Source organism: Heterocephalus glaber, unplaced genomic scaffold, assembly GCF_053883595.1.
Source record: "Heterocephalus glaber isolate CG9 unplaced genomic scaffold, H.glaber_assembly_v1.0 deba00001553, whole genome shotgun sequence".
Taxonomy (NCBI): domain Eukaryota; kingdom Metazoa; phylum Chordata; class Mammalia; order Rodentia; family Bathyergidae; genus Heterocephalus; species Heterocephalus glaber.
The window spans coordinates 31551118-31578697 of NW_028258344.1; the positions used below are offsets into that span (position 1 = coordinate 31551118).

The 27580-nt window shown below is 36.8% G+C and overlaps 1 protein-coding gene across 3 annotated transcripts in view; it reads right to left on the bottom strand.

Moving 5' to 3' along the window:
* Mmp16 (matrix metallopeptidase 16) overlaps nt 1–9090 on the bottom strand; it is a 257974-nt gene extending 248884 nt beyond the window's left edge. For 2 of the 3 annotated variants that reach the window (XM_087190561.1, XM_087190559.1), the window contains exon 1: nt 8644–9090. In XM_087190561.1, coding sequence (XP_087046687.1) covers nt 8644–8651 — 8 coding nt within the window. In that variant the 5' untranslated portion in view covers nt 8652–9090. The remainder of the gene's footprint in view (nt 1–8643) is intronic. The other variant, XM_087190560.1, reaches the window with a different exon arrangement.
* Between the last annotated feature and the right edge of the window lie 18490 nt (nt 9091–27580).

The window sequence follows — 27580 nt, forward strand, 5'->3', positions numbered from 1 at the left end:
TATGCTTAATGAGTACTTATTTTCAGTTTGGAATATAAAAGGTGTCAGTAGCGGAAATGGGCCATACTGTCCTCACTCATGCTCCAGAAGTGAATTCTCAACCATATTGACTTGGTTAGGGGCCTGGGCTCCACGTTCAGCTCACTCTGACTCACAAGTGCTCCACGTTGACACGTCCCAGCACCGTGGCCAGGCAGTCTCTTCACCTGGGCATGCCCTGTGGCACCAGCTCATAAAATTATAGTGAGAATAAATTGTATTCACAATCTATATGAGACATTTAGAACCCTACTGGGCAAATAGCAAGTGTTCACCAATCTTTAAATAACATTGTTTTTATTATAATTAACGGAAGGCATACAAATAATTTTCTGGTATTTCCATTTTACTGGTTATCTGGACATTCTCCTAATTTGAATGGAACATTAGACTGTAGCTGTTTCTGTGCTCTTGGTCACCAGAGGGGCTGCAGAAAATGAAACCGCTGCCTGTTCTTACTTTAAAAAGGACTGCTTGGTGTGGTCCCAATGCTATCATTACAAAACCTGTGCTACACAAAGCAATAAAGATCACATATCTGTTACATAAATTATCAAACCAAGACATAGGCTACTGAAGTAATCTTCTTGAGTCTTCCACACCCCAAACAACTTCAATGAAGCTGTTATATGTGTAAAACAGGAAGTTATATGTGTAAAATTCCTGCAATATTAGAAACACTCAAGCCTTCAAAAGAGATTCTATCCCTAACTATCAGTGGTCTTGGCTTTTTGTAGGTTTGTTCTCAATTTCCTAGAAACCACTGAGTGTATAATGTATGTGTTTCTACAAGCTACTCAAAGCTGTTCTACTGTATTGGCTTCTGAGACCGGGTTTCTGCACAATACCTAAAGTGTGAAGTCTCTCAAGACTCCAGCTAGAAGAAACAAGTAGGACTCTGAAAAGAAATAGCCTGCCAATTGTTTAAAGTGAGGGAATGAATAAGCTGATGTCAGAAGCCAAAATCAATGACAAATATCTAATCATTATAAACCAGAGGGAACCATTAGCACATGGTAGGAATTCAACTGTGAAAAGTTTCCATGGAAAAATGCCCCCACTCACATGGGAGTCAGGCATGGAGTCTCACTGCATCGGCCCCAGGCAGAGGCACCTGCTTGCCTTTCACTAAGGTCACACCAGGTGCATGCAATTCGGGACATAAAGTGAACTTCATAAAAGTATCCAGCTTCCCCTCAAAAGGATGGTTCATTCCACCTTCATTTAAATGTGGCTAAACAAATACTGTGAAACTCCATTTCAGTGAGTGGTTTATTCAGGTTTGAATGATCATTTGAATACATAACTCAAATGACTATCTCTCCTGAGAATATCTGTCTGTGGGGACATTGCTTATATTTCATTTATCCATATCTCACTTAACTGACTAGATTACAAAAAACTTTTAAATTTGAATGGTACTTGTGACTAGGACATAACACCTTAACTAAAAGCTGGCTAATCCACTTGCAAAATTTTTTTATCTTTCTTCCTCCATTATATTATAATCATATATATATGATATAATAAATAATCTGTTCAACTTTTAAAAATTCTGAGACTCCTATTCAAATAAACCACAGTTCCACTCTTTTACAGGTACTATACTGCCATATTTTTTAGATAAATAGATGAAAACTGCATTTTAAAATCTGCTTTCTTTGGGAAGTGGTCATTCAATAATATCTTAGTAGATAACAAAAAATAATTTGGTTTCATAAGCCTTTAAAATTGTTTTTTGGGTTTTTTTTTGCCAGATCTAGTGGTGCACACCTATAATCTGAGCACTCAGGAGGCTGAGGGAGGAGGATCACCATGAGTTCCAAGCTAACCAGGGCTACATAGTGAGATCAAGGCCAGCCTGCACTATACAAGGCAAGAACTTGTCTCAAAGAAGTAAAATATAAAACATAAAATAAAGTTCGGTTTCTGCTACACATTGCCTAAAAGGCATTATCAAGTTAAATTTCCCCCACTTCTAATGTGTAAGACCGCTATTATTTCGTTCGTCATTTTATTATAAATGAAAACACCAAAATCCACTGAAGTCACTACAACGTGTAATTTCTGACACATTCTATAACTAAAAACAAGAGAAATATAAAGGAGTCATACATTATAACATTCTTTATCATACTGTCCTGCTCAGAACCCCCACCTCCAATAAATGCTAATTTCCTTCTTAGTTCATCAAACATGTAATCACTGGTGACAAGTGCCTTTCAGTAAACCCAGCTAACATCTTAAATCATGAACTATGTGTACACTGACTTCTCCAAAAATCTCTGATGACTGGGTTTGAGTCATTTCAAGACATCTGATTGCATCTAACGTCCTTGATTTTAAACCAAGTTCTTGAAAGTCACTGGAGTCCTAATAAATAGCTCAAGAGCTCCCTCTACCCTCTTTTTGTATACTACACCCAGAGGTCACATTTAATCAAAGGTTGGGGGCTACAGGGAAGTCTACCCTTATCGTTTTAGCTAAACTTCTTTTAGGGGGTTCATCCAGATATGCCACCAAATCAAACTCAATGCCAAGGAGTCATGGCAAAAACATTAGGAGAAAGAATATCTATTTAGAATATACTAAATGACAGGAAGCGACAATTACATATGGTTTCATGAATAACTACCAAACCTATGAATAACTTTTGGAAGAAAAGGCAAAACAGATTTGGATTAAGATGTAATATTATTTAGTACTTATTCTTTGTAGTGTGAAACTTTTTGTTGTTCACAGAAGCTGCATATTTTATAAAATAAATCAAGTCAAATTTTTCACATTCAACATCAAATATGTGGTGAGGAACAAAAATAGTCTTTAAAGAAAAAGTACCAAAATTATTTTACACAATAAGCAAATGAATCTTATATTATTTATATAATACTTCACTACAAAATATACCTACATTAGGATGGAAAGATAGATAAATTTGAAATTTCAGACACCCTTTCTCTCATTAAAAAAAAAAACAACTGTGCTAAAATGCAGATTTTGGATGTATTCCAGTTTGCCTTTTTAATGACAAAGGTACCACTTGAAGATGATAAATATTTTTCAAAATAACATGAAGCCATGTTTTTAATATTAAAATTTTAAAGTTTGCTACCTTGGCCAAAAATTGAATTTAAATTTACACATCATTTCCTGTCAGAATTACTACTCAATAGAAGGCTAGGATTATTTCCAAAATGAAACACCCTTTGTCGTTACAGATGAAAACACATGTTAGATATGTTATAACATTCTGAATTTCTTCATGATATTTGTTTCAGTGGAAAAATGTAAATTATCTACCTTTGTTTTCTAAGTTGTCCCCAAATTTAGAGGATAAATGTGTGCATCCCCTGCATCAACTATAGAAACTAAGGTTTGGAGTCTAACTACTATAACATTTCAAATTTGGAAATGGCCTTAGTGACAGTTTAGTTAAATACTCATTTTCCAGATGAAGGCATTAAAGAAATTTCTTGTCCAATTTCAAAACTGTGTTAGTGAAAATCCAGAGTTAAAGTCTACATCCTACTTCTACACCCTACATCTATCTATTTCTGTCCTGGTATCCTCTTACACAATATTGCTAGCTATCTTGCCATTCTCAATGTTATGTGCACATGGCTTTAAAAACATCTTTGTGATTGTAGAAAACATTATTTTTCTGCCCATTCATATTACTTTTCTATAAATAAAAGGAAATCTTTATGTTCTAAATTTGGAGTATAACATACAGCTGGCCTAAGTTATACTTTGAATCCTAACACCTACTATAGAAAAGAAGTGCTTGGGATTGAGCCAGTTAAAATAAAAGAGTCCACTGAGTCATAAAGACCTATTTATTTTCTATGGTATTAGAAAAGATGAACAGATTTCAGTGAACTTAGCCTTGTAATAGAAGGTCTGAGCTGAATTTGACATTCTATGATAGTAACATATGACAAGACAAAATGTGAAAATCACATTCCTAAATTGAACTGTCTAAGAAAAATCCACAGGAAGAAAATGTACTGATGTTAGCTTGATTGATTTTTAGTACATTTTTTTAAAATGGCAAAGGTATTTAAACTAAATATTTCTAGTCCAGCTGATATGTCCTAACCTGATGTATTTTTATGAAATTAAATGTTATCATGTCAATTACATCTGCATCACAATTTATTTTCTGTTAACAATAATGGCATCTAAAAAGTACTGGGCGTTTAAATACAGAAATACTTGTTCCAAGTTATATAAATATAGCATATGTACATACGATATATATGATACAGCATATGTAATATGATATATATATACATATTCATTTCATCTTCAAAATAACCTGATAAGGCCAGTACTCTTAGTATGTCCATCTCACAGAGACTAATTAATTTGCAACCGGAAGGAATAGAATTAGAACTTAAGCCATCCAGTTCCAGAATATGTGTGCTTCATCATTATTCTCCTGCACAAAAACTGAAGGGTTTCCTGAGTAACTCTAAATTTGGGCAAAACCTATCTTGGTAACTCTGAACAGAGAAAGGCATAGCCCAAGTGGGCCATGCAGGTGAAGGTAGAGAACCTTAGGACTGTCTGTCTAGCCTTCTGGTACTCTTGTCATTGTTTTGGGTTATGGGAATTTTTAAATGGCTAATATATTTGGTATTTCTTGTTTTGCCTGCAATCTTGAGGCAGCCAAAAACCTTTATGAATGAGTCACACGGGCCCTATTGTGATCAGCTATAAAGTGTTACAATGAAAAATCATGCTATGTTGTCAGAACAGTCCCTGACTCTAGAAGGTATGTTGTCACCATCCTTCCATGAGCTAATAAAATAGTGTATTTTCATTATTTAAGTAAGTAAAGGACAAAGTGATAAGGAGCCCAAGTGTCTCAACACAAGACATTTAAAAATCTGTCATTTTTTTTGTCTCTGCAACAGTTCCTGATCAATTATTGCCAAGTTTATATACAGTACAAAGTCACCCCAAGCAAACTTTGACTTTTGGGTAGATTCAGACAACCATGACAGGGTGAATAAATCCTAAGCCAGTTACATAAATGTATTTCATGAAAAATTTAGTAAATGTTTACACTCACAATCAAAAATATTTTTCATGAAGGATCCATTTGGAATCTAGAATCTCTTGTTTCTTTAATTGGAAATGAAAAAAATTGCTTCATCAAGGTTATTTTGTCACAAATGCATAATCATTTTCTTAAGCTTTGACACATGTATCATTCAGAGTTTACATATTTACATTGTTCCATTAAACTAGCTTTAATTCTTTTTCCTTACTGTAAATGTGTGCTGCTTAAAAATCAATGTGGACTATGTTGCTCTGACATTTGAAATTTGACAAACTGTCGAAGTTAATGAGTTATGACTATTAGTAACTACACTGTATCTCAAATATGACATAAATGCTTGTACTATACCAAAAAAAAAAAATCCCCAGAATCATCAGAATCCACAGTATGAGATAATACTTTAGGACTAAAATGATTTTTAGTAGAGATCAAATCATAATTCTTTGTTAATAATTTAGACGCTTCTGACCAATGAGCACTCCTGATTCAATCTGCTGCCCAATGGGAGTGGTTTTTGACTTAATATTAGGAATGTAATTCCTTTGCATTATGCTAATCAATATATACTGAAAGACTCCCCCAAGGGGTCTAACGATATGCAAAAACTTTATCTAGCCGAGTATACACTGAAAATATAACATTTAAAAATGTTCCACCTAAAATACAGGTACGTAAATGTATTGACTTTCTTCCATACTACTGCAAGTATCTAACCCTGGCTTATTGTAAGAGATGTTCCTTTTTGCTTTAAAAAATAAAAACAAAACCCAATGCTTTCTTTCTCTTTAAGAAGTTTTCATAAGCATATCAAGATTTTTCTCCCACTCTGATAAGAAGTTTCCAAATGTTTATTATCTTAAAATTCAGAGAGGAATTAACAGGAATATTTGTACCCAAAAGCCACTCTAGGGGGGAAAAATACAAGTTTTTAAACTTTAAATTATAGAGATACCACAAATTGTTAAGTTGAGTGATGAATAAAACATTATAATCTTAGTTGGCTACATAAAAACCATCTCTCTGAAGCTTTGTTCCAAATATAATAACTTAGCGTTCTTACTAGAAAAAAATCATGAGCATATGAGCTTCATGCATGATTGATACCATTACTGTTTATTTTAAAACTGTCCTTGAGAATCAATCAAATAAAGCAATCTCAGTGTGTGTGTTGTGTGTTCTGCAATGAAGAACAAGGAACACAATGTAAATGCCTCTTCTGGAGAGGAAGTAATGGAATATTCTCCCCATTAGTGTTTCCTACCAAAAAGAACTGTCTAACAAAAGCAAACCAGGCAGAAATGCATGTCAGAAAATATCCTGTCATTCTATGTTCTGTAATATTTTGATTTACTAGCAGTTTGATAGCATATGTTACTCCTGTAAAAATAGAGGTTGTTACACAGAAAGAAGCTTATAACTCCAACCAAGTTCTCAAGAGCTTAAAAAATCTATTTGGGAATAATTCAAACTATGAAACATAATCTCCTATAAATAAGTAGAAAATTTCCTTTGCATCAAGTAAGCTTTTCAAAGTCTCAGAGGGCACATGTCTTTAATCTGTTATACTTGCATCCTTGCACTGTACAATAAACACGAATGGAAGAACTTAAATACTCCAAAAATGGGAAAATAACTCTTCTCTGTGAATCATTTTTTCATATATATCTTGAAGAAAGAGATCATTGGAATCCAAAATCAAATCATGTTTAGTAACACTATAACTTTTTCTTGCATAATATTTGATTGAACTGATTGAGGAAGACAAATGTAAAGAAATTCTAATTGCTGTTTAACCTCATAAAGAAACCTAATAATCATCAAAACACTAATGTTATTCCAATCTCTGAAAACAAATCAAAGACTTCCTCAAACCAGGTAGCCTCCCTTCCCATAGTTAGCAAGACACTGCCTGGCACTCACTTTTAACAACCTCCCATGCCCCACTTCACCATCTCTACCACAACCAGTCTGAAGCAATAGGGCCTTCTGTTTATAACATTAAAAACAACAGCTTGCCATTTTCATTCTTGCAGCCTATGAACTAATTATTTCATTTCAACATTAAATTATCTCTTGATTTAAATGTTAGGTACAAAATCCATCTGTGGTATGTAATTCCAAAAGTTCAAATTTGCCATAAAAAAAAAAAAGTCTGGACTTCTAGCCCTTCTATTTCTCTTTTTTATAGGAAAAAACAAAAGGTCTTTTTCAAGACATTTGAGACTGTTTCCGTTTTCAAATTGGGGTTTTCATGTAACATATTCATACTTCACACCTGCAAACTTATTTAACTCATTTGACAGTGGTTCTTACTTTTTCAAATACTTTGTTTCCATATCATCACTTATCATATGTAGTCCTAAGAACAGTTTATATAAACACAGTTATATTCAGACTATGCCTCCACACATGGCATTTATTATGCACACTTTGAATATAAATTGGTTACATGAAGCATGTTCAAATCCCGTGCAACAGGTCCTGCTATTGTGTAAACACAGGCTTCCAACAAAATGACAGGAAGCTTTATCATATCAACAATTTAGGAAAAAGTCACACCCTCCTAAGAGACTTAATCATTGCCTTGAGAAATCGGAAGACATTAGATCTTTTTATCAAAAGGAGAGATTTTAGTGAGACCCTCTCTCTTTGCACCCCACCCTGCGTGTAATAAACTTGTGTCACAGCCCAGGTGGGTCCCCACTTCCACTGATTTACTGCACACCGCTGGCTAGTGCTGAGCTGATGACAGGAGAGTACTTTGGCACAGGTCTGACAAGTCCTTATCCTCAAGTTCCCTTTTGTTTTGTGCTGTCTGTTCCCAAAGCTATCACGGTAAAACAAATGACACTGTGAGCCCTCTCTGTCTTGCCATGAGGGCGTGAAATGAAAAAAACACACCCCACAATTATTACATGGGGCCACGTTTACTTTCAATTGGCGGGGGAGGGGGAGAGAAGATACTTAAAAAGAGATGGATTTCATATCCTCTGAGTAGCCAGATCTAGTTACTGTGCATTAAGTTCTGTCTAAATCAGAAAAAGACTGTTCAAATGTTTTATCACAAAGTAATGTTATTAAACATATCAAGTGTTCCCACGCTCTCCTCTAGATTCTTTGATTTTTGCCTCCTTTGTTAGGCACCAACCTCAGGGAGAAAGATTTCAGGAACAATACCGAGGCAGTTCATGATGCCAGGCAATCAATTCCGCCTTTCCTGAGCTGTTCATCCATCCTGAACTCAAGCTGCCTTCCTAAACTACACGTTTGCCACACGGAGGGCTTCGCCTTTCCCTGGGTGAGCAGCGTAGACCGGCCACAATTATGCCTCGGGGCGCGCAGCATCGTGCTTTGTGCTGTTGGGGATAACGGATTCTCGGTCGCTCACGCATCCATCACCTAAGACAAGGAAACTCAACCAGGGTTTCCTGGGCTGCCAGAGCAACAACGTGCTGAGGGTGGGCAGTGGGAGCTGAAGGAAACCTTCAGGGAGCAGCCCAGGCAAGGGGAGAGGACAGAAGCCCTCGTACTCTTACCTCCACATTGAAATACTGCTCCGTTCCGCAGACTGTAGCACACACAATCCAAAGCAAGGTTTGCAAGAAAAACACCCCCGAGTGATGCACGAAATCCACCCGTCTTCCAGTGCTGAAGGCGAGTAAGATCATAGTGAACTGTGCTTCAATGGATGGACGAGCTCCCCTTCGTTCTCTCCCTCTTTCCCTCTCCCTCCCTCCCTTGATTCCTTTCAAAAAAAAGTCCTCGGGGTGGGCAAGGAGCCTGCAGGTTCACCCGCGGGCGGGCAGGGGAGAGACGGGCCCGAGCTCGGCAGCCCGAGGAGCGGCGGCGGCGCAGCGGGGTCAGGAGCAGCAGCTCGCGCTCACCATCCCCGCTCCGTCACCCGGAACGCGGCGCCCAAGTTCACCCGCGGTTCGGACTCCCAGACCCGAATCGCAGCCGCAGCCGCCGCCGCCTCCAGCCCGTGCGTCCTCCGCCTCCTCCTCCTCCTCCTCCTCCGCCTCCTCCTCCTCCTCCTCCTCCGCCGCCGCCGCCGCCGCCCCCAGCTCCTGCGGGATGGGCCTCCGCCGCCCCTCGCTCCCTCGCCGGGCTTCTCCTCCTCTGCTCCCCGCGCTCCCCTCTGGAACGTCCACCCGTAATCTACATAACTCCTCCTTCCCGGGCCCCCTGGCTCCAGCCCGGGCGCGCGTGCACGCGCACACACACGCGAGCCGACACACGGGAGCACACGCGGCCCGACACACACGCACGCGCGCCTCTTAAAGGAGAAAGCTTTGTCGAGGCTCCCGGATGGCGCCCTGCAGGGATCCAGCCCGGAGAAGGGACCTGGTTCGGGGCTCTGCAGCAGTGTGGCCCACCCTCAGCCCGGGGCGCTGGCACTCTCTCCTCTCTGCCCACCAAGACCACCACCGCCACCTCAAGGCTGGCAGAAGCCCGGACGGGGCCTGGGTGGGGCTCAGCTGTGGCCCCTCGTGGGGCTGCGGAGCGCAAGGGCCTGGTCCTGGAGAGCGTTCAGCATCCTCAGCCGAGCCGCCCGGAAGCTCAGGGGCGCTGGGAATCGGCGGAGCTTCGCCCCGTTACTGTGTAGGGTCTGGGGGCTTGGGGCAGTGGCCGGGATGACCGAGTTTGTGAAACGTGAGACGGCAAGTCCCACGCGTCCAAAACTTTGTCCGGGTCCGCCTGGCCTGTGGCCCGGTGTTGGCCTGAACCCCGTCTAACATCGCTACCTTCCGCCTTCCGTGCTCCAGAAGCAGCACGGGGAATTTGGTTGGGAAACGAGCGCACTCCTGAGCGGAATGAAGATGACCTCTTCCAAGTGAACGGGGGACACAGCGCACACTGGCGCTCGGGAGAGGTGCTCCGAGTGTTACGGAAACAGCCGAGCAAAGGGGTCGGGGCGTTGGAAAGAATCTGGCTGTGGGAGCGAGGGAAAGAGCTGGGGAAAGGAGCGGGAGCAACCTGAGGAAAGGCGAGTAAAGCAGCTGGGAGGGCGGGAGAAAGAGGCTGCGCGCAGACCGCGCGGGGGAGAGGCTGGCGGGCCCAGAGCTGCGGGCGCGAGGCGGAGGCTGCTGGGGAGAGGAGCGGGGAACGCGGGCCAGAGCTTCAGCAGAGGCTGCCAGCAAGGACTGGAGCCTCGCGAAGCGAAGCGAGGCAGTGGACAGGGGAGGCAGCAGCCACCAGCCCTTGGCAGGTGACGGTTTGGCGGGGAGAGGAAGGGGGAAGGGAGCAGAGAGGCAAGCATCTGTTTGGGGGCAGTGCCAGTAAGTATGCTTCTCCTTGCCAGCCGGCAGAGGGGAAGACGAGCCCAAGGGAGAGGAAAGCAGGCAGGCCAGGATAAGAAGAAAGAGCGCGCTAGGTGTGGCAGCTAACGCAGGGTGGAGAGAGACTGGACAGGGCTTATTTCATGGGTGAGTTGGTAAAGCAAGAAGTAGGACTACAAGAGGACATGCTTGATAAGCAGATGGAAAATGGTGAAAATAGTTCGCCAGAAATTGTATGGGACTGTAATCATTTGTCTCCCCTCGGGGCAGGGCGGGGAACGGGCAGGAGATGAGCAATAGGACTTTGCATCTGTTTCTTTAAAAACTACAAGAAATATACCCACCCAACTTGACTTGAGATTCTGAGAGAGGCTTTTCTAACAATCTGCACTGTGTATAGCATGTGGAGTCCACAAAACAGTTTTGAAGTTGCAGTAAAAAGACGCACTTATTTTCATAGGGTATTAAAATTTACAGAATGCTTCCAGACATGGCATCTCATTTAATTCTCACAACATTCCCCATGGTTGGTTTTCATTTTACAGATGAAGACAGTGACAGTATAAAAGATAATTTTCCAGCAAATCATACAAGTGGCAGAGTTCAGACCTGTGTTTTCTGACACCGATGTATCTCCCATTATAATCCACTGACTTTTGTCATAGAAATCCATTCTTGCTCTAGAGAGATTTATAATCCATACATTGAGATGACTTATATAAAGGAATCAGAAGACAATATGAGTCACAAATTGAGTGCTGCTAGGCTATCAGCAAGGAGCAAATTCTCACTGTGAGAAACTTGTCAAAACAAAAACAGATGCATTAACTGTGTTTGTGGGAGACAAGGTATGAGGAAAGGCTTGCAATGAAATAGTGAGTTAAACTTTGAGCAAGTAGGCAAATGATGATGACTGAACCTTTTAAGGTAGAAATATATCAGGAGGAATGGTTATCTTCAAAATTATGTGTAGGGCTGGCCAAGGGAGGGGACAGGTACAAAGAGATGACAATGAAAACAAGATTTTCATCCAGCTCTAAGGCCTGGACCTATGCTTTCAGGTAGTAATCCTAAGAAAATTCAACAGATAATTTCAAACGTGTAATTAATCAGAATGATAACAAATTTTAATTTGTAACCAGGAAATTAGTAGTGCGCATTCACTAAAGAGCAGTAAGTGTTCAAGTTTCTATAAATAACTAACAAGTTAATGCTTACTTTTAGTGACTTAGCTCAGAAAAAGTCACAGTCAAGTGAGGGAGACAGACATACAGTAACTATGCAGCACTGTAAGCATTAGCTATGAAAGATACTACCCAGTAGGTTAGAAGAAGCAGATGATTTTCCTTGATGTCACTGGAGAAAGCATCACAAAATAAGTGATTCTTGAGTGGAATCTGGACTAGTAAGTAAAAATGTAGTAGGCAGATAAGAAAAGGAAGGATATTTCAGACTTGTGCATAGTGAAGGAAGAAATATACAAATGGTGTTTCAGGGCTTAAAAACTAAGGATTTAAAGTAAGGTCAAGATCAGAAAGGGCATGAATGAGTATGCAAAGATCAGATAGGAAGTCTTCTGTGTCATGTTTCAGACTTTAGACTTTATCCTGAATCATTTTTAAAAGGAAATAAAATTTCACTACCTTTGCTGTACATTTGCTGATTCTGTGGAAACAGTTACTGTGTAGAAGTTCTCATAGTTTTTGCCTCAACTGTTCCATTAAGCATTTAATAACTACTGCCTTTGTAGCTCTTTTTTCTATGCCTATCTAAAAAACTTGGTGCATTAATGCCACATAAAAACTCAGCAGGTTACCTGCGGAAATATAATCACTTTTTGTCAGGTATGTTTATTATTCCATCTCTCATTTGTTATCTATGTTTGTCCTTTAACAACCCTGAATTATGTAAAAGTTCCTATTCTCCTATCTTAGTAGTGCAAGCTTCCTATTGGTCTGAGAGAAGGCTGTTTTCCTATCCACAATGAATTAAAATGTAGGATATCATCTTTCCCTTTAGGGTGTTAATGAAATCTTTCCTCCCAACTCTTGGCTCTCGCCGTGTGTAGTTTCTGTCAGATACTTTTTCTCTCTTGACATGTCACAAGACAAATGAACAATCTCAGGATTATGTGAAACTAGAGGAAAAGTGAAACCCATAAGAGAAAAAAAAGAAAACCGTAGATAAAGAATGATTGCCCATGGCAAAAGTTAGTAGCAATTCAATGAAATATTACATGGGAAAGAAGGGGTCTGAGGAAGTAAATATACCTATACTTCTCAAGAGGATGCCTATACTTCTTAAGCTTCACCTTAGCTTTTAGTCCTTCACTTCAAAGTGAAGCAGTTTGGTGATTGACTGGGATTGGGCAAAATTAGAACTACTTCAAGTAACATTGGAAACAAGTTATGTCTTATAACCACCATTGAACAGGATTTCTTTATAAGCTAGAACCTTCCAAATAAATTGTACAGCGTTGAAAGTTACAGGAATTGTTCATTGCCCTACCATCTCAATTTAAGCCTTTTCTTCCCTGTTTGCATCAACTGAAACACCAGTGCATTTTTTTAGATTCAGATAATGTTGAATTAGCCCCAAGCTATTGGTATCTATGTTACTACATGGGGCATGCAATGCAGACCAGGATTCTAGAGCCTTGTTATTTAAGATGTATTCTCTGGATGGGAGCTTCTGATCTGGGAGCTTCTCAGAAACACAGTCTCTAACTTCACCAAGATCCCCTGGTGATTCATATGCATGGAAAATTTGAGGTGTGCTGTTCTAGAGTTTGTGCATAGTACGGCTAGTTGCACTGTATCCAGGAGTGGAATGTTATTATAACATGTTCTAAGTAAAGTTTCTGGCAAGTTCTAATCAGCAGAATCCATGTGGTACTAAAATCTTATTTAGTTCCTCAAAAATATAAATCATGTCCCAAATTACTGATATGATTTTGTTATTGTGTTCATTTAATATCATTAAGATATATTTCTGTTTACATTGGATAGTAATTTATGTCATTCATGGGGTCAAAAATGGGCTAGTTGTCCACTGTAAATTATAAAACAATAAATGTCTACAGATCTAAAAAGGTTTTATAAGAATTTACTTCTTAAAAAGCTAAGACTAAAAGATTTTATTTCATAGAATCAAAAAGTAAGCAGTATAATGTTAATTAAGATTGTAATTTAGTATCACTAATCATAATACAATTGCTTTATTCTTAATAAATTATGTAACTATTTTCTATAAAATTAAAACTCACTGATGTAAATAATTAAAATGAAAAACATAGTACTTAAAATGAGTTAAAAAGTTATGTTTTTATACCCACGATTTTCTTTAACATCAGATATAATTATATATTTCACAATAAAATCATCATCTCATTAGCCAAAGTCAGAATAATATTGCAGGCCTTGACTTACAGTTTTATAATTGCTGAAATGCAACAACATATACTACCAATTACACATAAATAAAACTTAAGTATTATTACTAAAAAATTCTGGAAGTGCAATAAAATTACCAAATTTTAATTCATCTATTGTGAAGTTACATCTTCATTTAGTCAATTTAAAATTACTTTTACTTTAAAAATGCTTGGTGCACTTAGGTTTAAAGTACATTTTGCCTTCTAATTTAAAGAATCTTCCTCAGCTGCTCAGTTCTATCTTGTAAAATAAGGTAGTGAAATTAGCTGGATATTTTTACATGAAATTGTATCTCATCTTAAACATTAATTTAAATTGGACTGAAACCAAACTTCATGTGACTGTAAGAACTCAATTGTTTATCCATACATTATAGAAATACCTAATTGTGGAATGACAAGTGTACAGATGTCCCACTTCGTGATTTTATCCAATGAAAAATAGACATTGTGTCTTAGGTTGGGTTGCTGTGACAAATCTTACATTGGCTGCTTAAATGTAAATACCTGGTTGGCTTTGAGGAAGGAAGCCTGTCAATCATTATATGCTCTATGTATTCAATTTGTGTAATGAGCAATTTTAACCAGACAAATTCTGAAGTATTTGAAAGGTCTCAAGTTCTGTGAGTGTATAAATTGGTGAGAACTCAAAAGTCATAATTAATACCTGTCTTACTAAGAAGTCAGAATTTGAATTACTGGACTAGTTATAAATATAATTTAACCTAAAAATATTTGTTAGCTTAGTAAGTTTAATTTTGTAACTATACTAAATAAATGGAAGTATTTTCTAGGTTACTGTAACATAACTTCAGAGGAAGACATGGGTTGATATAATAGTAAAGTGAGTTTTTATACTCATATGTTGTTTCTCAATTCAAAGCTAGTTGTGTGTAATGTATGAGACTTTGCCAGGCTTCCCCACTAGGGGGCATCATAACGTGTGCGACCGAGGAGAAGAAAGTTCTCCAGCTGCTCAATGCTTTTTATTTTCAGGTTTATTTTTATTTTTGGATAGGTGTGTTAGCACATGATAATCAGTTTTTTTCATAGGCTGTATAACTTAAAAGTGAACTCTGCATAAAAATAGCCACATATATATATGAAATTGATCAGCTGTAAACTATTTTATGGTAAGAGAATTCAGCTGGTATTCATTGCAAAATTTTTAATTTTACTTTTGTGTTATCAATTGTTCAAGTAGATTAATAAAATGTCTTCATTGCAGTAAAATAATACTAAATAATACTCAGTTATTATAAAAGTGAAAATAGGTAATTCATTGGTGCTAAATATAATATGGATCAGTTAAGCATTTGGCCACACTAAATTTAACAATTTTTAGTCACAGCAAATGCTGTTTACATTATCTTTTGTGGACCATTGACATAGACTTAATATTTAAAATTATAAAATAATTTTTAATACTGATATGTGGAAGACATATTTACTAGGCCTGTTAAAAAATATTTGCAGATTTAGCAAGCAAAAGCACAGAATTATTAGATATAATCATAGTTATATTAGCATCATATAAAAATAAATTTTCATATAAATACATCCTATGCAATATGTGAGACACACACTGAAGAATTATAAACTCTTTATATGAAATTCAAATGGAATCGAACATCCTGAATTATATATAACAAACTTATGTATGGTATAAATATATACAATAGATTAAAGCTCTTTCTAACAGTTCGATAGACGATATAGTTCCATTTCCATTGTCTAAAGATTAAATTCTAGACTTCTTAAGGTTAAACCTTCTTCTAAGGTGAAAGAATGAGGTACAAAGAAGAATCCAGATATATTATGTAGAGGTAAAATCCCCTGTGATGAATGTGATCATTATATATATACATATATATACATATAATGTACCAATAAAATTAATTTTAAAATAGAATGAGGTACAATTAAAGTTACAGAAAGATAGGGAGGAAAGAATGTGACCAAAGAAGGAAAAAAAGAAGAAAATAATAACTGACACTGGCTTCATTAAAGTGACCCGTGAACATCTAGAAACTGTAAAAAGAGTTAAGCACAAGCAGAATTAAGCTTGATGTTCTGAAACGGGTACACTTCCAACAAGATGAAAAGTAACATTCATATTAATAAGAGATTGCACAAAAACTGAGTGCTCTATGGGGGAGGGACTGGGAAACCAAGAATAAAAAGAGAAATGACTAGGGCCTGAGATTTAGCTCAGTGGTTTCACCTCCTGCTGCACAAGTGCAAGGACCTGAGTTCAATCCCTGGTACCAAAAAAAAAAAAAGAGAGAGAAATTACAAGGACAATAAGAGAGAGTCACAAAGAGTGAAATTACAAGAGGAGTAGCAGCCCCAACTGAAAAAAGAGATCCAGTGACTTTAATCAGTTCTGCTACCTGTAGCAGTATAATGGAGTGGGTCAGTCTTCTATTCTCCAGAGCTACCAAGAGTATCAGAATGCACTTGAAAGCCACAAATTGGTCTGTAAATCTGCAACTTCATTAATATGAGATAAATTAGACAAGCTGCTTAAAGTTACACAGTTAGTGAAGGACAGTGTAAGGATTCAATCCCAGGAATTCCCTATTTATTTCGCTTAGCAATATTCACACCAACCAGCAGATTTATTTGATAAGAAAGAAGAGTCACAATAGTAGAAATGAGTTAAACCATAACTCAGTGGAAGTGTGTTACTTGCCTGGTACTTTGTTTATGGAGAGAAAAAACTAATTATAAAATCCAGCTAGTGAAAAATGTAGCGAATATCCTTATTATGGTCTCATTCTAATTGAAAAGACAAGACCATTTTTAATGAAAGTACTTTGTAGCGAGTTATGTGACATTTTAAGATAAAAGGAAGGTTATTTCTAAGTGATGATAAACAACCACTAACCCATGAAATTGTGGAGTTCTGGGCAATTTATTCCCAGAAAAGTTCAGGAGAAACTGAATGCAGAATGTATAAATTGTTGATGAATTGTTGACCAGTTCCATATCTACTCATGCCGCTGTTATTAGTACCCTCAGCGCACTGGTCTTCTCTGTAGAAATATTTTTCTAAGTATTTATCCAATTTTTTGACTCCATCCTTGTTGCCAGTCACTGTGATTCCAATTGTCATTTGTATTTTCTTCTTAGCTTTAACCACTGTGGTAGATTATGATTTTAGTTGCACAACTACCCCTATTCCCAACCAAAAATGAAACAAGGTAAGCAAGCCAAGATATCCTCTGAATTATTTTCTTTGGTATAACCATTTCCAGCATAATGCCCAGTTTAGGAAAACAAGAACATTAAATTTTGCTTAAAGAATAAGAAATGAATTGTTAATACTTATGTAAACCAATACATGTAAATAGTACAATTTGGTTGGTTTTATCCTTTGGATTTTATCAAGATCAATTCATATTCCTATATTCTCTGATTTATTTTGGATTTTAAAAATCTACTTGTTTTTAAACTTGAACAACAAAGTGAGTTAGTTTTAAAATTGTTAGATCACTCAGTGTTAAACAATGAAAGTCTTTTAATTCTTTTAGCTCTGGTATATGATTATTTTATTTTATTTTTATTTCAAAAGCCTGTTGACTATTGCCCACTTTTTTAGCATGTGTTATCCCTGGTTAATATGGTAAATTTAGGAGCATAATTATTTTAATAAAATTTCTTCCATCAGATTTATGAATTCTTTTACATTTAATCTGCATTCTTCCATGCTTCAAAATATGCACATAATAGATTACATTTATTTTTGACACACAACACTTTTAATCCTTCTGAATAACTTTTTGCTTTCTATTTCATCTTCCTTAACTTTTTACAATTTTCAAGCCTGCAATTGGTACTATTATGATATCTGTATTATTTTTTAAATGCTTCCAATATGGCATTTATTTGTACTAAGGTTTTTTTTTTTAATTAAAAAGGCATATGGGAATAAACAACACTATTTCCAAATAAATTGTAGAATATATTTATGCTATTTTTCAGCAAACCATCTAGGTTTTCTTTTGTTTTAGTACTTAAGATTTAGCCTGAACTTTGCACCACAAGTTCTCTACCACTGCACTACATCCCTAGCCATTCTTATTCCATTTAGAAACAGGTTCTCACTAAATTTCCCAGGCTGGCCTTTAACTTGAGCTTGTCCTGTCTCAACTCTGGAATAGTAGAGGTTATAAGCATGTGCCACCACACCTGGCTAGATGTTCTGTTCTTAAAAGCTATTTCTCATGTCATTACAAGTTAAAATGTCTCAATAGTCTAGATTATTTGACAAATGTAGAAAACTGATGAGAAATACAAATTTGCATCTAAATAAAAATCTTTTATGCTGAAGAGAAAAACTACTATACTCTGTAAACATAGCATATATTATCTTATTTCTATGAAAAAAATTATATATATATATATATATATATATATATATATATATATATATATTTGGTACCAGGGATAGAACTCGGGTCCTTGTGCTTGCGGGGCAGGTGGCAGAACCACTAAGCTAAAACCCAGGCCCTCCATGAAAAATTATTTAAAGGGCACTTATTGGTATGGACTTTGAACTAAACTGGGGGAGAATCATACTAAATAAGGCTCATGGAGTTAGGAAGCTTATTCAAATAGAAAAATACATATAGGAAGAGCAAGTTATCTCATTTAATTGTTTATTTCATACTGGTGTAACTTAATGGATAGAAAACAAGTTTTGCCATCAGATAAGTGGCAAATGCTTTTAGAATTCTATCTATAGAACTGAACCACTAGGAGCTAGTACATAGGGAATGTTCATCAGTACAATCTTTAGTAAAAACTATACTGACAGTTATGTCCCATATCCTTAACATGGGAGATTCAACAGGACAATTAGGCTGTTATCACCATGTCCTGTTATTTTTCCAGTAACAATTCACATTAGAAGGTAACATGTTGTCTCCCAATATTTCTTTGTTCAAAATGCCAAGATGGACAGTAAGGACCTTGGAAGCATGAAGCAGGGCTCCCTCCTGCCCAAGCCCTGCCCCTCAGCAACCAAGTTAACACCTCCCACTCCCCTCACCCCTGCCTCTGGCCTCCTGGCTGTGCCAGTACCTGGTTCCTACCTATTCCACAATACAGAGGCACAGGGGCTCATGAAGGCCATTGTCTTGAGCTCCAGAAGATAGAGTAGAAGTCAACAACAGAAGCAGGGCCTCTCTCAGTCTCCTTGATGAAAATTGAAACCCACTGGAAAATGAAGAGAATCTCTGCAATAAAGGCACACCAGACTACCATACTTGGTAAGTTGGAAGGATCATCACATCCCATCGGAACCTGGACTATCTTCAGGGGAAGGGAAGGTGGAACTTGCACTAGAACCTTGCAGAGTTCAACCCTGCAGGAGGACAGGGAGCTCAACTTGGGACTTGCAGCCTGAAATCTGCCTGAATCTCATGGTTCTGCTACTGGCATGTGAGACTCATTGACTTACGTCTGAACACTGATGCCCACTTTGTCTATTGTGACAACAGAGACATACCCTGAAGGAGGCCCTTCATTTTTATTTTTTATTTGTTATTTTCAAAAAATTTTTTTGATCATATTTTTAATTTTTTTCTATTCTTTTCAATTTTTTTCTTTCTTCTTTTCTCTCTTCTCTCTTCTCTCCTCTCTCTCTCTCTCTCTCTCTCTCTCTCTCTCTCTCTCTCTCTCTCTCTCTCTCTCTCTCTCTCTTTCATACTCTGGCTGCTCCACATTGTTCTTCACCTCCCTTTTTGTTCCTGTTCTGGGACTTCTTTATTTTTATTTTTATTTTCTTCTCCTTTTTCCCTTTCTTGATTGTTATTACCTTTAAAGGAAAGTAAATACAGTTTCTAGCCTCCCTAATGCTATTAGGTTGTTCTGTTCTTGTCTTTGTTCTTTCATTCTGTCTTTTTCTCTTGTTTCCCATTTTCTTAAAGTATGTGTGATCTTCCTGTGTCCTCTGGCCCCACTGCGAATATTTCCCTATCCTTCTACCTATCTATCCCTGCCTCCCCAACTCCTTCTAACTCCCCAACCCAAAGGGTAAAGTTGCTGTATTGAAGGGTCTATTCACTATAAACATATGTTGGGCTGGTCTTCAATTTTGATTTAATTCACACAGTTAAAGGTGATAGATTAATAACTACCACAAATTGTCATTCTCTAAGCTGTGCTTGATGCTGTGGTGTTACTGATTGTATCACTAGGGCTAAGGTGTTGTGATTGACCTAATCAGTTCTCCTTCCTGGTATAATGAAATGGGACAGCCCCAGAGTCATTAGAGACTCAAAACCTAAAGACCAACTATATCTGGAAGACACCTCTGAGAAGCAATCATTTCATAAGCGTTCTAAATACAAGCAACAAAAACACTTACAATAAGCAATCTCAAAGTGTCAACCCAGGAATTAAACCAAAGACAGTTCCAAAAACAAAAATGAGAAGACATTTAAGCAAGGCATAAACCCAGATTTCCACCCCACCAAAGGCAAACACTGGGGAAATGAGGTGGAAAAGTCTGATAATCAACCACCTGGACACCCTGAACTGAGAGCACAGGAAGTAATAAAACAGATGAATGAGGCTCTAGAAAAATTCAAAACAGAAATAATTTCCCAGATAACTACAGAGATGGTGAGGAGAATGAAAGACATGCTTGGAGGCTCAAGAACAGAAACAGATTAAAAAAATAGATGAGCTCAGAACCATGCTGGAAGCTATGAATGCCAGGCATAAGAAAGAAACAGAAACTGGGATCAACCAACATAGGAAAGAAATGGAATCTGTGAAACAGATTCAAACAGATATTCAGAAAATTAAAAACTCCACTGAAAATATTCACAGCAGATTGAGCGAATGTGAAGATAGAATACCAGATATATAATAAAGGATTGTGGTTAATGACCAAGAAAACAGAGATTTCTTAAAAATAGTCAGGGGCCGTGAGAAATCAATCCAGCAGCTGGTAGATGATGCAAAGAAGAATAACATAAGCCTGATAGGAGTCCATGAAAAATCAGGAGAAAGTACAAATGATATAAAAAATTAACAAAAGATAGTAGAAAACTTCCCAGACAGAGGTGGTGAATTGGACGCACAGATAAGTGTGGCATATAGAACTCCAACTAGCCATGATAAAAAAAAAAAAATCTACACCTAGACATATAATAGTCAAGATCTCAGAAACTCAACAAAAAAACAAAATCCTACAAGCAGTTAGAGAAAAGAAACAAATCACATACAAAGGAAGCCCAGCAGAATCAAAGCAGACTTCTCAACACAAACCCTCAAGTCAAAGAGAGCCTGGAGAGAAGTATTTTAAGCCCTAAAAGAAAATAACTTCCACCCTAGACTGTTGTATCCTGCAAAAGTATCTTTCAAAATCAACGGGGACATTAGATACATCCATGACAAAGAACACCTGAGAAATTTCATGAACACCAAACCAGCATTCCAAACAATTCTAAACAATATCCTAGAAAAAGACAATAAAGGACACAACTCCATGAGGCCCAACATAGCAAAGCCACCAGCCAAGAAACTAAAGGGAAAGGGGGAAAAATAAAAAATAAAAGAGCCAACAACAATGAAGCATCATGACAAAAATGAGTCAATATCTATCGATTATAACCATCAATGTTAATGGTCTCAACTCACCAATCAAAAGAAATAGACTGGAAGAATGGATTAAGAAGCAAAATACAAAAACATGCTGTATCCAAGAAACACACTCAACTCAAAAAATATTCATAGACTGAAAGTAAAAGGATGGAAAACAGTTCTCCTTGTGACAGGAACCCAGAAAAATGTAGGGGTAGCAATCTTATTAACAGACAAAACAGATTTCAAACCAAAACTAATTAAGAGAGACAAAAATCCTCACTACATCCTTGTGAAGGGAACAATCCAAGAGGAAGAGATGACATTCCTACATATATATGCACCAAATATGAATGCCCCCAACTATACAAAAAAAATTAATGGACAAGAAAAACCAAATAAGCACTAACAGAATTGTAGTGGGGGACTTCAATACCCCACTATCACAAATAGACAGAGCATCTACACAAAAAATCAACAATGAATTAATAGAACTCAACCAAGCTTTTGATGAAATGGACTTGATAGATGTCTACAGAGTGTTCCAGCTCACAAAATCAGAATACACATTCTTTTCAGCTGCACATGGGTCATTCTCCAAAGTAGACCACCTGCTAGCTCATAAGACATTTTTAAATAAATATAAAAGAATTGAAGTTCCTCCTTGCATATTATCAGACCATAGTGCAATAAAATTGGAGATCAATAGCATAAGAAACTGCAAAATCCCCATAAACACATGGAAATTGCAAAACATTCTCTTGAGCAACCAGTGGGTCATGGAGAAAATTAAAGATGAAATTAGACGGTATCTACAAGTAAATGATAATGCCAGACCAACATACAGGCTTCTATGGGATACAGTGAAAGCAGTTCTATGAGGGAAATTCATAGCAGTGAATGCCCATATTAGGAAAACAGAGAGAGCTCAATACACAACCTAATGCTGAACATCAAGCTCCTAGAAGAAGATGAGCATGACAAACCCAAAGCACATACAAGACAGAAAATTATAAAGAGCAGAGCAGAAATCATTGCAATGGACACTAAGAGAATGATACAAAAAAAAATCAATGAATCAAAGAGTTGGTTTTTCAAAAGAATAAATAAATTCAATAAACCTTTAGCCAACCTTATCAAAAAAAGGAAGGAAAAGGCTCAAATTCATGCAATTAAGAATGAAAAAAGTGAAGTCACAATAGGCCCAGCAGAAATCCAGAGGATCATCAATACCTACTTTGAGAATCTGTACTCTAATACAATGGAAAGCACAGAATGGACAGATTCCTAGATACATATGAATTGCCAAAGTTAAATGAAGAAGATATAGAAATTATAAACACTGCAATTACAATGAGTGAAATTGAAAATGTATAAAAAATTTACCAACAAAGAAAAGCCTAGGACTTGATGGCTTCACTGTTGAATTCTGCAAGACATTTAAAGAACTAATGCCATTACTCTTTAAACTCATCAAGGAAATTGACAGGGAAGCAATACTTCCAAATTCATTCCTGGAAGCAAGTGTTACTTTGATTCCAAAACCAGGGAAATATCCAACCCAAAAAGAGAACTACAGGCCAATCCCCCTAATGAACATAGATGCACAAATCCTCAACAAGATACTGGCAAACAGAATACAGAAGGTCATCCACAAGATCATACACCCTGACCAAGTCAGATTTATCCCAGGCATGCAAGGATAGTTCAACATACATAAATCAATAAGTGTAATACACTATATTAACAGAGTCAAGGACAAAAACCATATGATCATCTCAATAGATGCAGATAAATCATTTAGCAAAATCCAACACCCATGCATGATAAAAACCTTACAGAAAATTGGAATAAAAGGTCTTTATCTCAACCTGATTAAGGTCATCTATGAAAAACCAACAACCAATATCATACTAAATGATCAAAACCTGAAAACTTTCATGATAAAATCAGGAACAAGACAAGGATGCCCACTATCACCACTCCTGTTCAATATAGTTATGGAAACTTTAGCCACAGCAATTGGAAAAGAGGAAGAAATAAAAGAATGAAGATAGGAAGTGAAGAAGTTAAACTGTCATTATTTGCTGACGATATGATACTTTACATGGAAGACCCAAAAAACTCTGCCAAAAGACTTCTAGACTTAATTGACAGATTCATTAGAGTAGCTGGACACAAGGTCAATACTCAAAAAACAATAGTCTTCTTGTATACAAATAACAGATTCACTGAGAGAGAAATTAGGGAAACAATTACTTTTACAATGGAATCCAAAAAAATGAAATACCTAGGAATCAATCTAACAAAGGAAGCAAAAGACCTGTACACTGAAAACTACAGTACCCTGAAAAAGGGGATCAAGGAGGATATAAGAAAATGGAAATACATCCCTTGTTCCTGGATAGGAAGAATCAATATAGTGAAAATGACCATACTTCCAAAATTGCTATATGGATTTAATGCAAGGCTGATTGAAATTCCAACAATATACTTCACAGAATTAGAAAAAACAATCCAAAAATTCATTTGGAACCAGAAGAGACCTAGAGAAGCAAAAGCAATTCTAGGTAACAGAGACATGGCAGGGGTATGACAATCCCCAACTTGAAACTATAGTACAAAGCCACTGTGATAAAAACAGCATGATACTGGCAAAGAAAAAGACCTGAGTACCAGAGGAATAGATTATAAGATGCAGAAACAACTCCAGACATACTCAGCCACCTCATCTTTGACAAAGGAGCCAACCACCCTCACTGGACGAAAGATAGCCTGTTTAATAAATGGTGTTGGAAAAACTGAATTTCAACCTGCCAAAGGTTAAAACTAGACCCATACCTATCACCAAGCACTAAACTAAGATCAAAGTGCATTAAAGACCTAAATATTAAGACAGAAACACTAAACTTGGTGGAAGACAAGTTAGGTAGAACTCTTGAAGATATTGGCATAGGAAAAGACTTTATGAACAAAACCTCAGCTGTTCCTCAGACAAAGGACTACTATCTAGAATATATAAAGAACTGAAAAAAATCAGAACCCCCAAATTCAAAGACCCAATCCAAAAATGGGCATCTGAAATGAACAGACATTTCTCAGACAAAGAAGTAAAAGCAGCAAATAAACATATGAAACAATGTTCAACCTCATTGGTCATTCAAGAGATGGACATGAAACAACACTGAGATTCCTCCTTACCCCAGAATGAATGGCTGCTATCAAGAAATCACCAATAACAAATGCTGGCAGGGTTGTGGGGAGGAAGGAACCCTTCTCCATTGTTGGTGGGAGCGCAGACTGGTGCAACCACTGTGGAAATCAGTATGGAGATACCTCAAAGAACTAGGGCTAGAGGTCCCATTTGACCCAGCTATTCCCCTGCTGGGTATCTTCCCCAAAGAATTAAAAGAATCATACCACAGCGATATATGTGCACCCATGTTTATAGCGGGACAGTTTGTAATAGCTAAAGTTTGGAAACATCCCAAATCCCCATAAACTGGAAACTGGATAAAGAAAATGTGTTCTTTTCTATAAAATGGAGTACTACTCAGCAAGAATGAACGACAAACTAGAGACATTCATAGCTAAATGTATGCATATTGAGGCCATACTCTGAAGTGAAATAAATAGGACACATATGTATAAATACCAAATAGTTTCTCTGGTGTGAGAAATTGAAAGTGTAAATTAGGATTAAAATGATTAAAATAAATAATTGATAATTTGAAATAGTAAGAAAAGGTCCAAAGGGGTAGGGGAAGTGGGAGTGGAAGGGGAAAGGAAAGAAGGAAAAAGAAAAATTATAAGAAAAGGAAAAAATGGAAAAAAAGTCTTTGTAAATAGGGAAGGGTGGAGGGGGGAGGAAGGACAGGAAATGGGGAAAAATAAGAACCAAAATACATCATGTACAGGTACAAGTACCCAATGATAAATGTAAATGTATTGTATACTTAAAATGTACCAATAAAGCAATTTAAGGAAACAAAAACCCAAAATGCCAAGATGTCTTCATGGAGGAATCTAACCCTCCTGACTTTTTCATTTATGGTTATCCATCCTCTTAATAATTTGAACGTATTTTCTTGTTGTCACTATATCACCACCTCTCAATATCTTCTTATTAATGGGAAATAAAGTTTAAATTCCTAGTTAACCATACAATTTATTTTTTTGCTAACCATACAGTTTGGTGAACATGTTTATTTGTTTGTTAACAATTTCCATGGACTTCCCTTAAATTCTGTTATCAGGCTTTGTGATTTCATACTTCTTCACCCCAAAATTCTATTCTTTGTCAGTATTCTATTTTGTTGAAAAAATGTCATTCAAAAATGATAAAGAAAAAATGATAAAGAGCATGCATTTTTATCTTACTTGCAAGATAAGAAGTTAGCCTGCCAGTTTCATGGATGCTAGAAGACACTATACTCTTGGGTCCAGATAATTGATTCTATTTCTCATGGCAGAAAAATTAGCCAGAGTATCTGAGTGTTTCACACAGATAGAATGAGTCTCTCTTCTCATGAGGAGATGTGGAGAGGCCCAGATGACCCTGGTAAATATAATAAATTTTAGGATATGAACTCTAAACTTGAGCAACTTAAATTTTTCATAAGCAGAAGTAAGCATGTCTGTCCTTGGAGTCTTCATCTTATTATGACGGGCAGCAAGCAAACCTACTCTGCTTCTGAGTAAGACACTATGTCCCCTAAATCTGGTCATAATGCCAAGATTCTTAGAAAGAGAGGCCAGAACCAAGAACAAAGCTCAGACAATGCCTTACAAAACATGCAAATGCATAAGCAGCCTGCTGAAAATTGTTTTAACAAAAACAATAATGTGAAATTGTCACTAAACAGAATTCACAGTTTCAATTAAGTAAAAGCAGATATTAACAGCATTTTCATGCTTTCTTATTTAAAGCATCCTGTAAGCGTACATTAATCTATTTTATTTTATTTTTTTGTTGTTAATCTATTTTAGATTGGAATTTATGGTCTTCTGCACATCAGCAACTCCCTTCTTTTTTCATTTTCACCAACATATATCAAGCAGGAACTATCTAGCTTTTTCTGACACTGTTCAGCTCACATATAACCCTCCATGATTTGTTTCCTTTCTTGTACAGAAAACGTTTTAGCACTAGTACTCAGAACAAATAGATGCTGTAAAACCACAATGCTACTCGCTAACCAGGAAATGAAAATAAGTATTTCTATTCAATAAAATATAATATGCAGGGAATCTTGATGATATAATACTAATGTATAAAGAGTCCATGATAATTATATAATTTTTTTACAAAACTGTGAATTCAATACTATTTATGGAAATAAACTAAATTTGGTTAGTGGGAAGATAAGTATGCTTGTTAATCAAATTTGTCGCTATAGTCCTTAATCCAGAGTAATGTTTAAAAAGAGTATACCTCAATCATAATTTCACAGTATTTCCTTTCTATCCTTTCACATCTGTAGACTCTGTAGTGATGTCACTTCTTTCACTCCCAATATTAGTAATTTACGTCTGTTCTCTTCCCCCATTGCTACCTATTTCTTTTTGCCTTAAGGGACTTCAATTACACACCCTCAGTAGAAATTTCTCAGTTAACTGATGCTTTGTATTGTTTGCAGGTTCATTGGCTGACTTTGTTTTGTTTTGTCTTAGTGTTTTACTTTGGATAATTTCTAATACCTTGTTGTCAATTTTACTAGTTTCTTATTTTCTGTATAAAACTCTTCATTTCATTCAATGACTTCAAATCAGACATTTTAGATTGGATTTACAGAAGTTTGATATGAGTTTTTAAAAATATCATCTATGTTTTTACTTTATGTGCTTAACATTTCCTTTACCTACTTAATCATATAAAATGTAGACAAGAAAAAACAATTATATAATTTATGTCATGTTAAGTTAGTTTTTATAGATTAACTATCTCATCATTAAAGGTTATATTTTCCTTAACTCCATAACTACAGACATTGTAAATTTTACCTTAATAATTACTGGATATTGTAGTCTCATAAAGGCAGTTGACCCATTTTTATGTGAAATAATGTACTTGAAATGGTTTGATCCTTCCTGTTTCCCTGTTAGGAGCAGAGTGGGTACTGTTTCAGGTTAATTTTGTCCCATTGTTAATGTAATCACTTT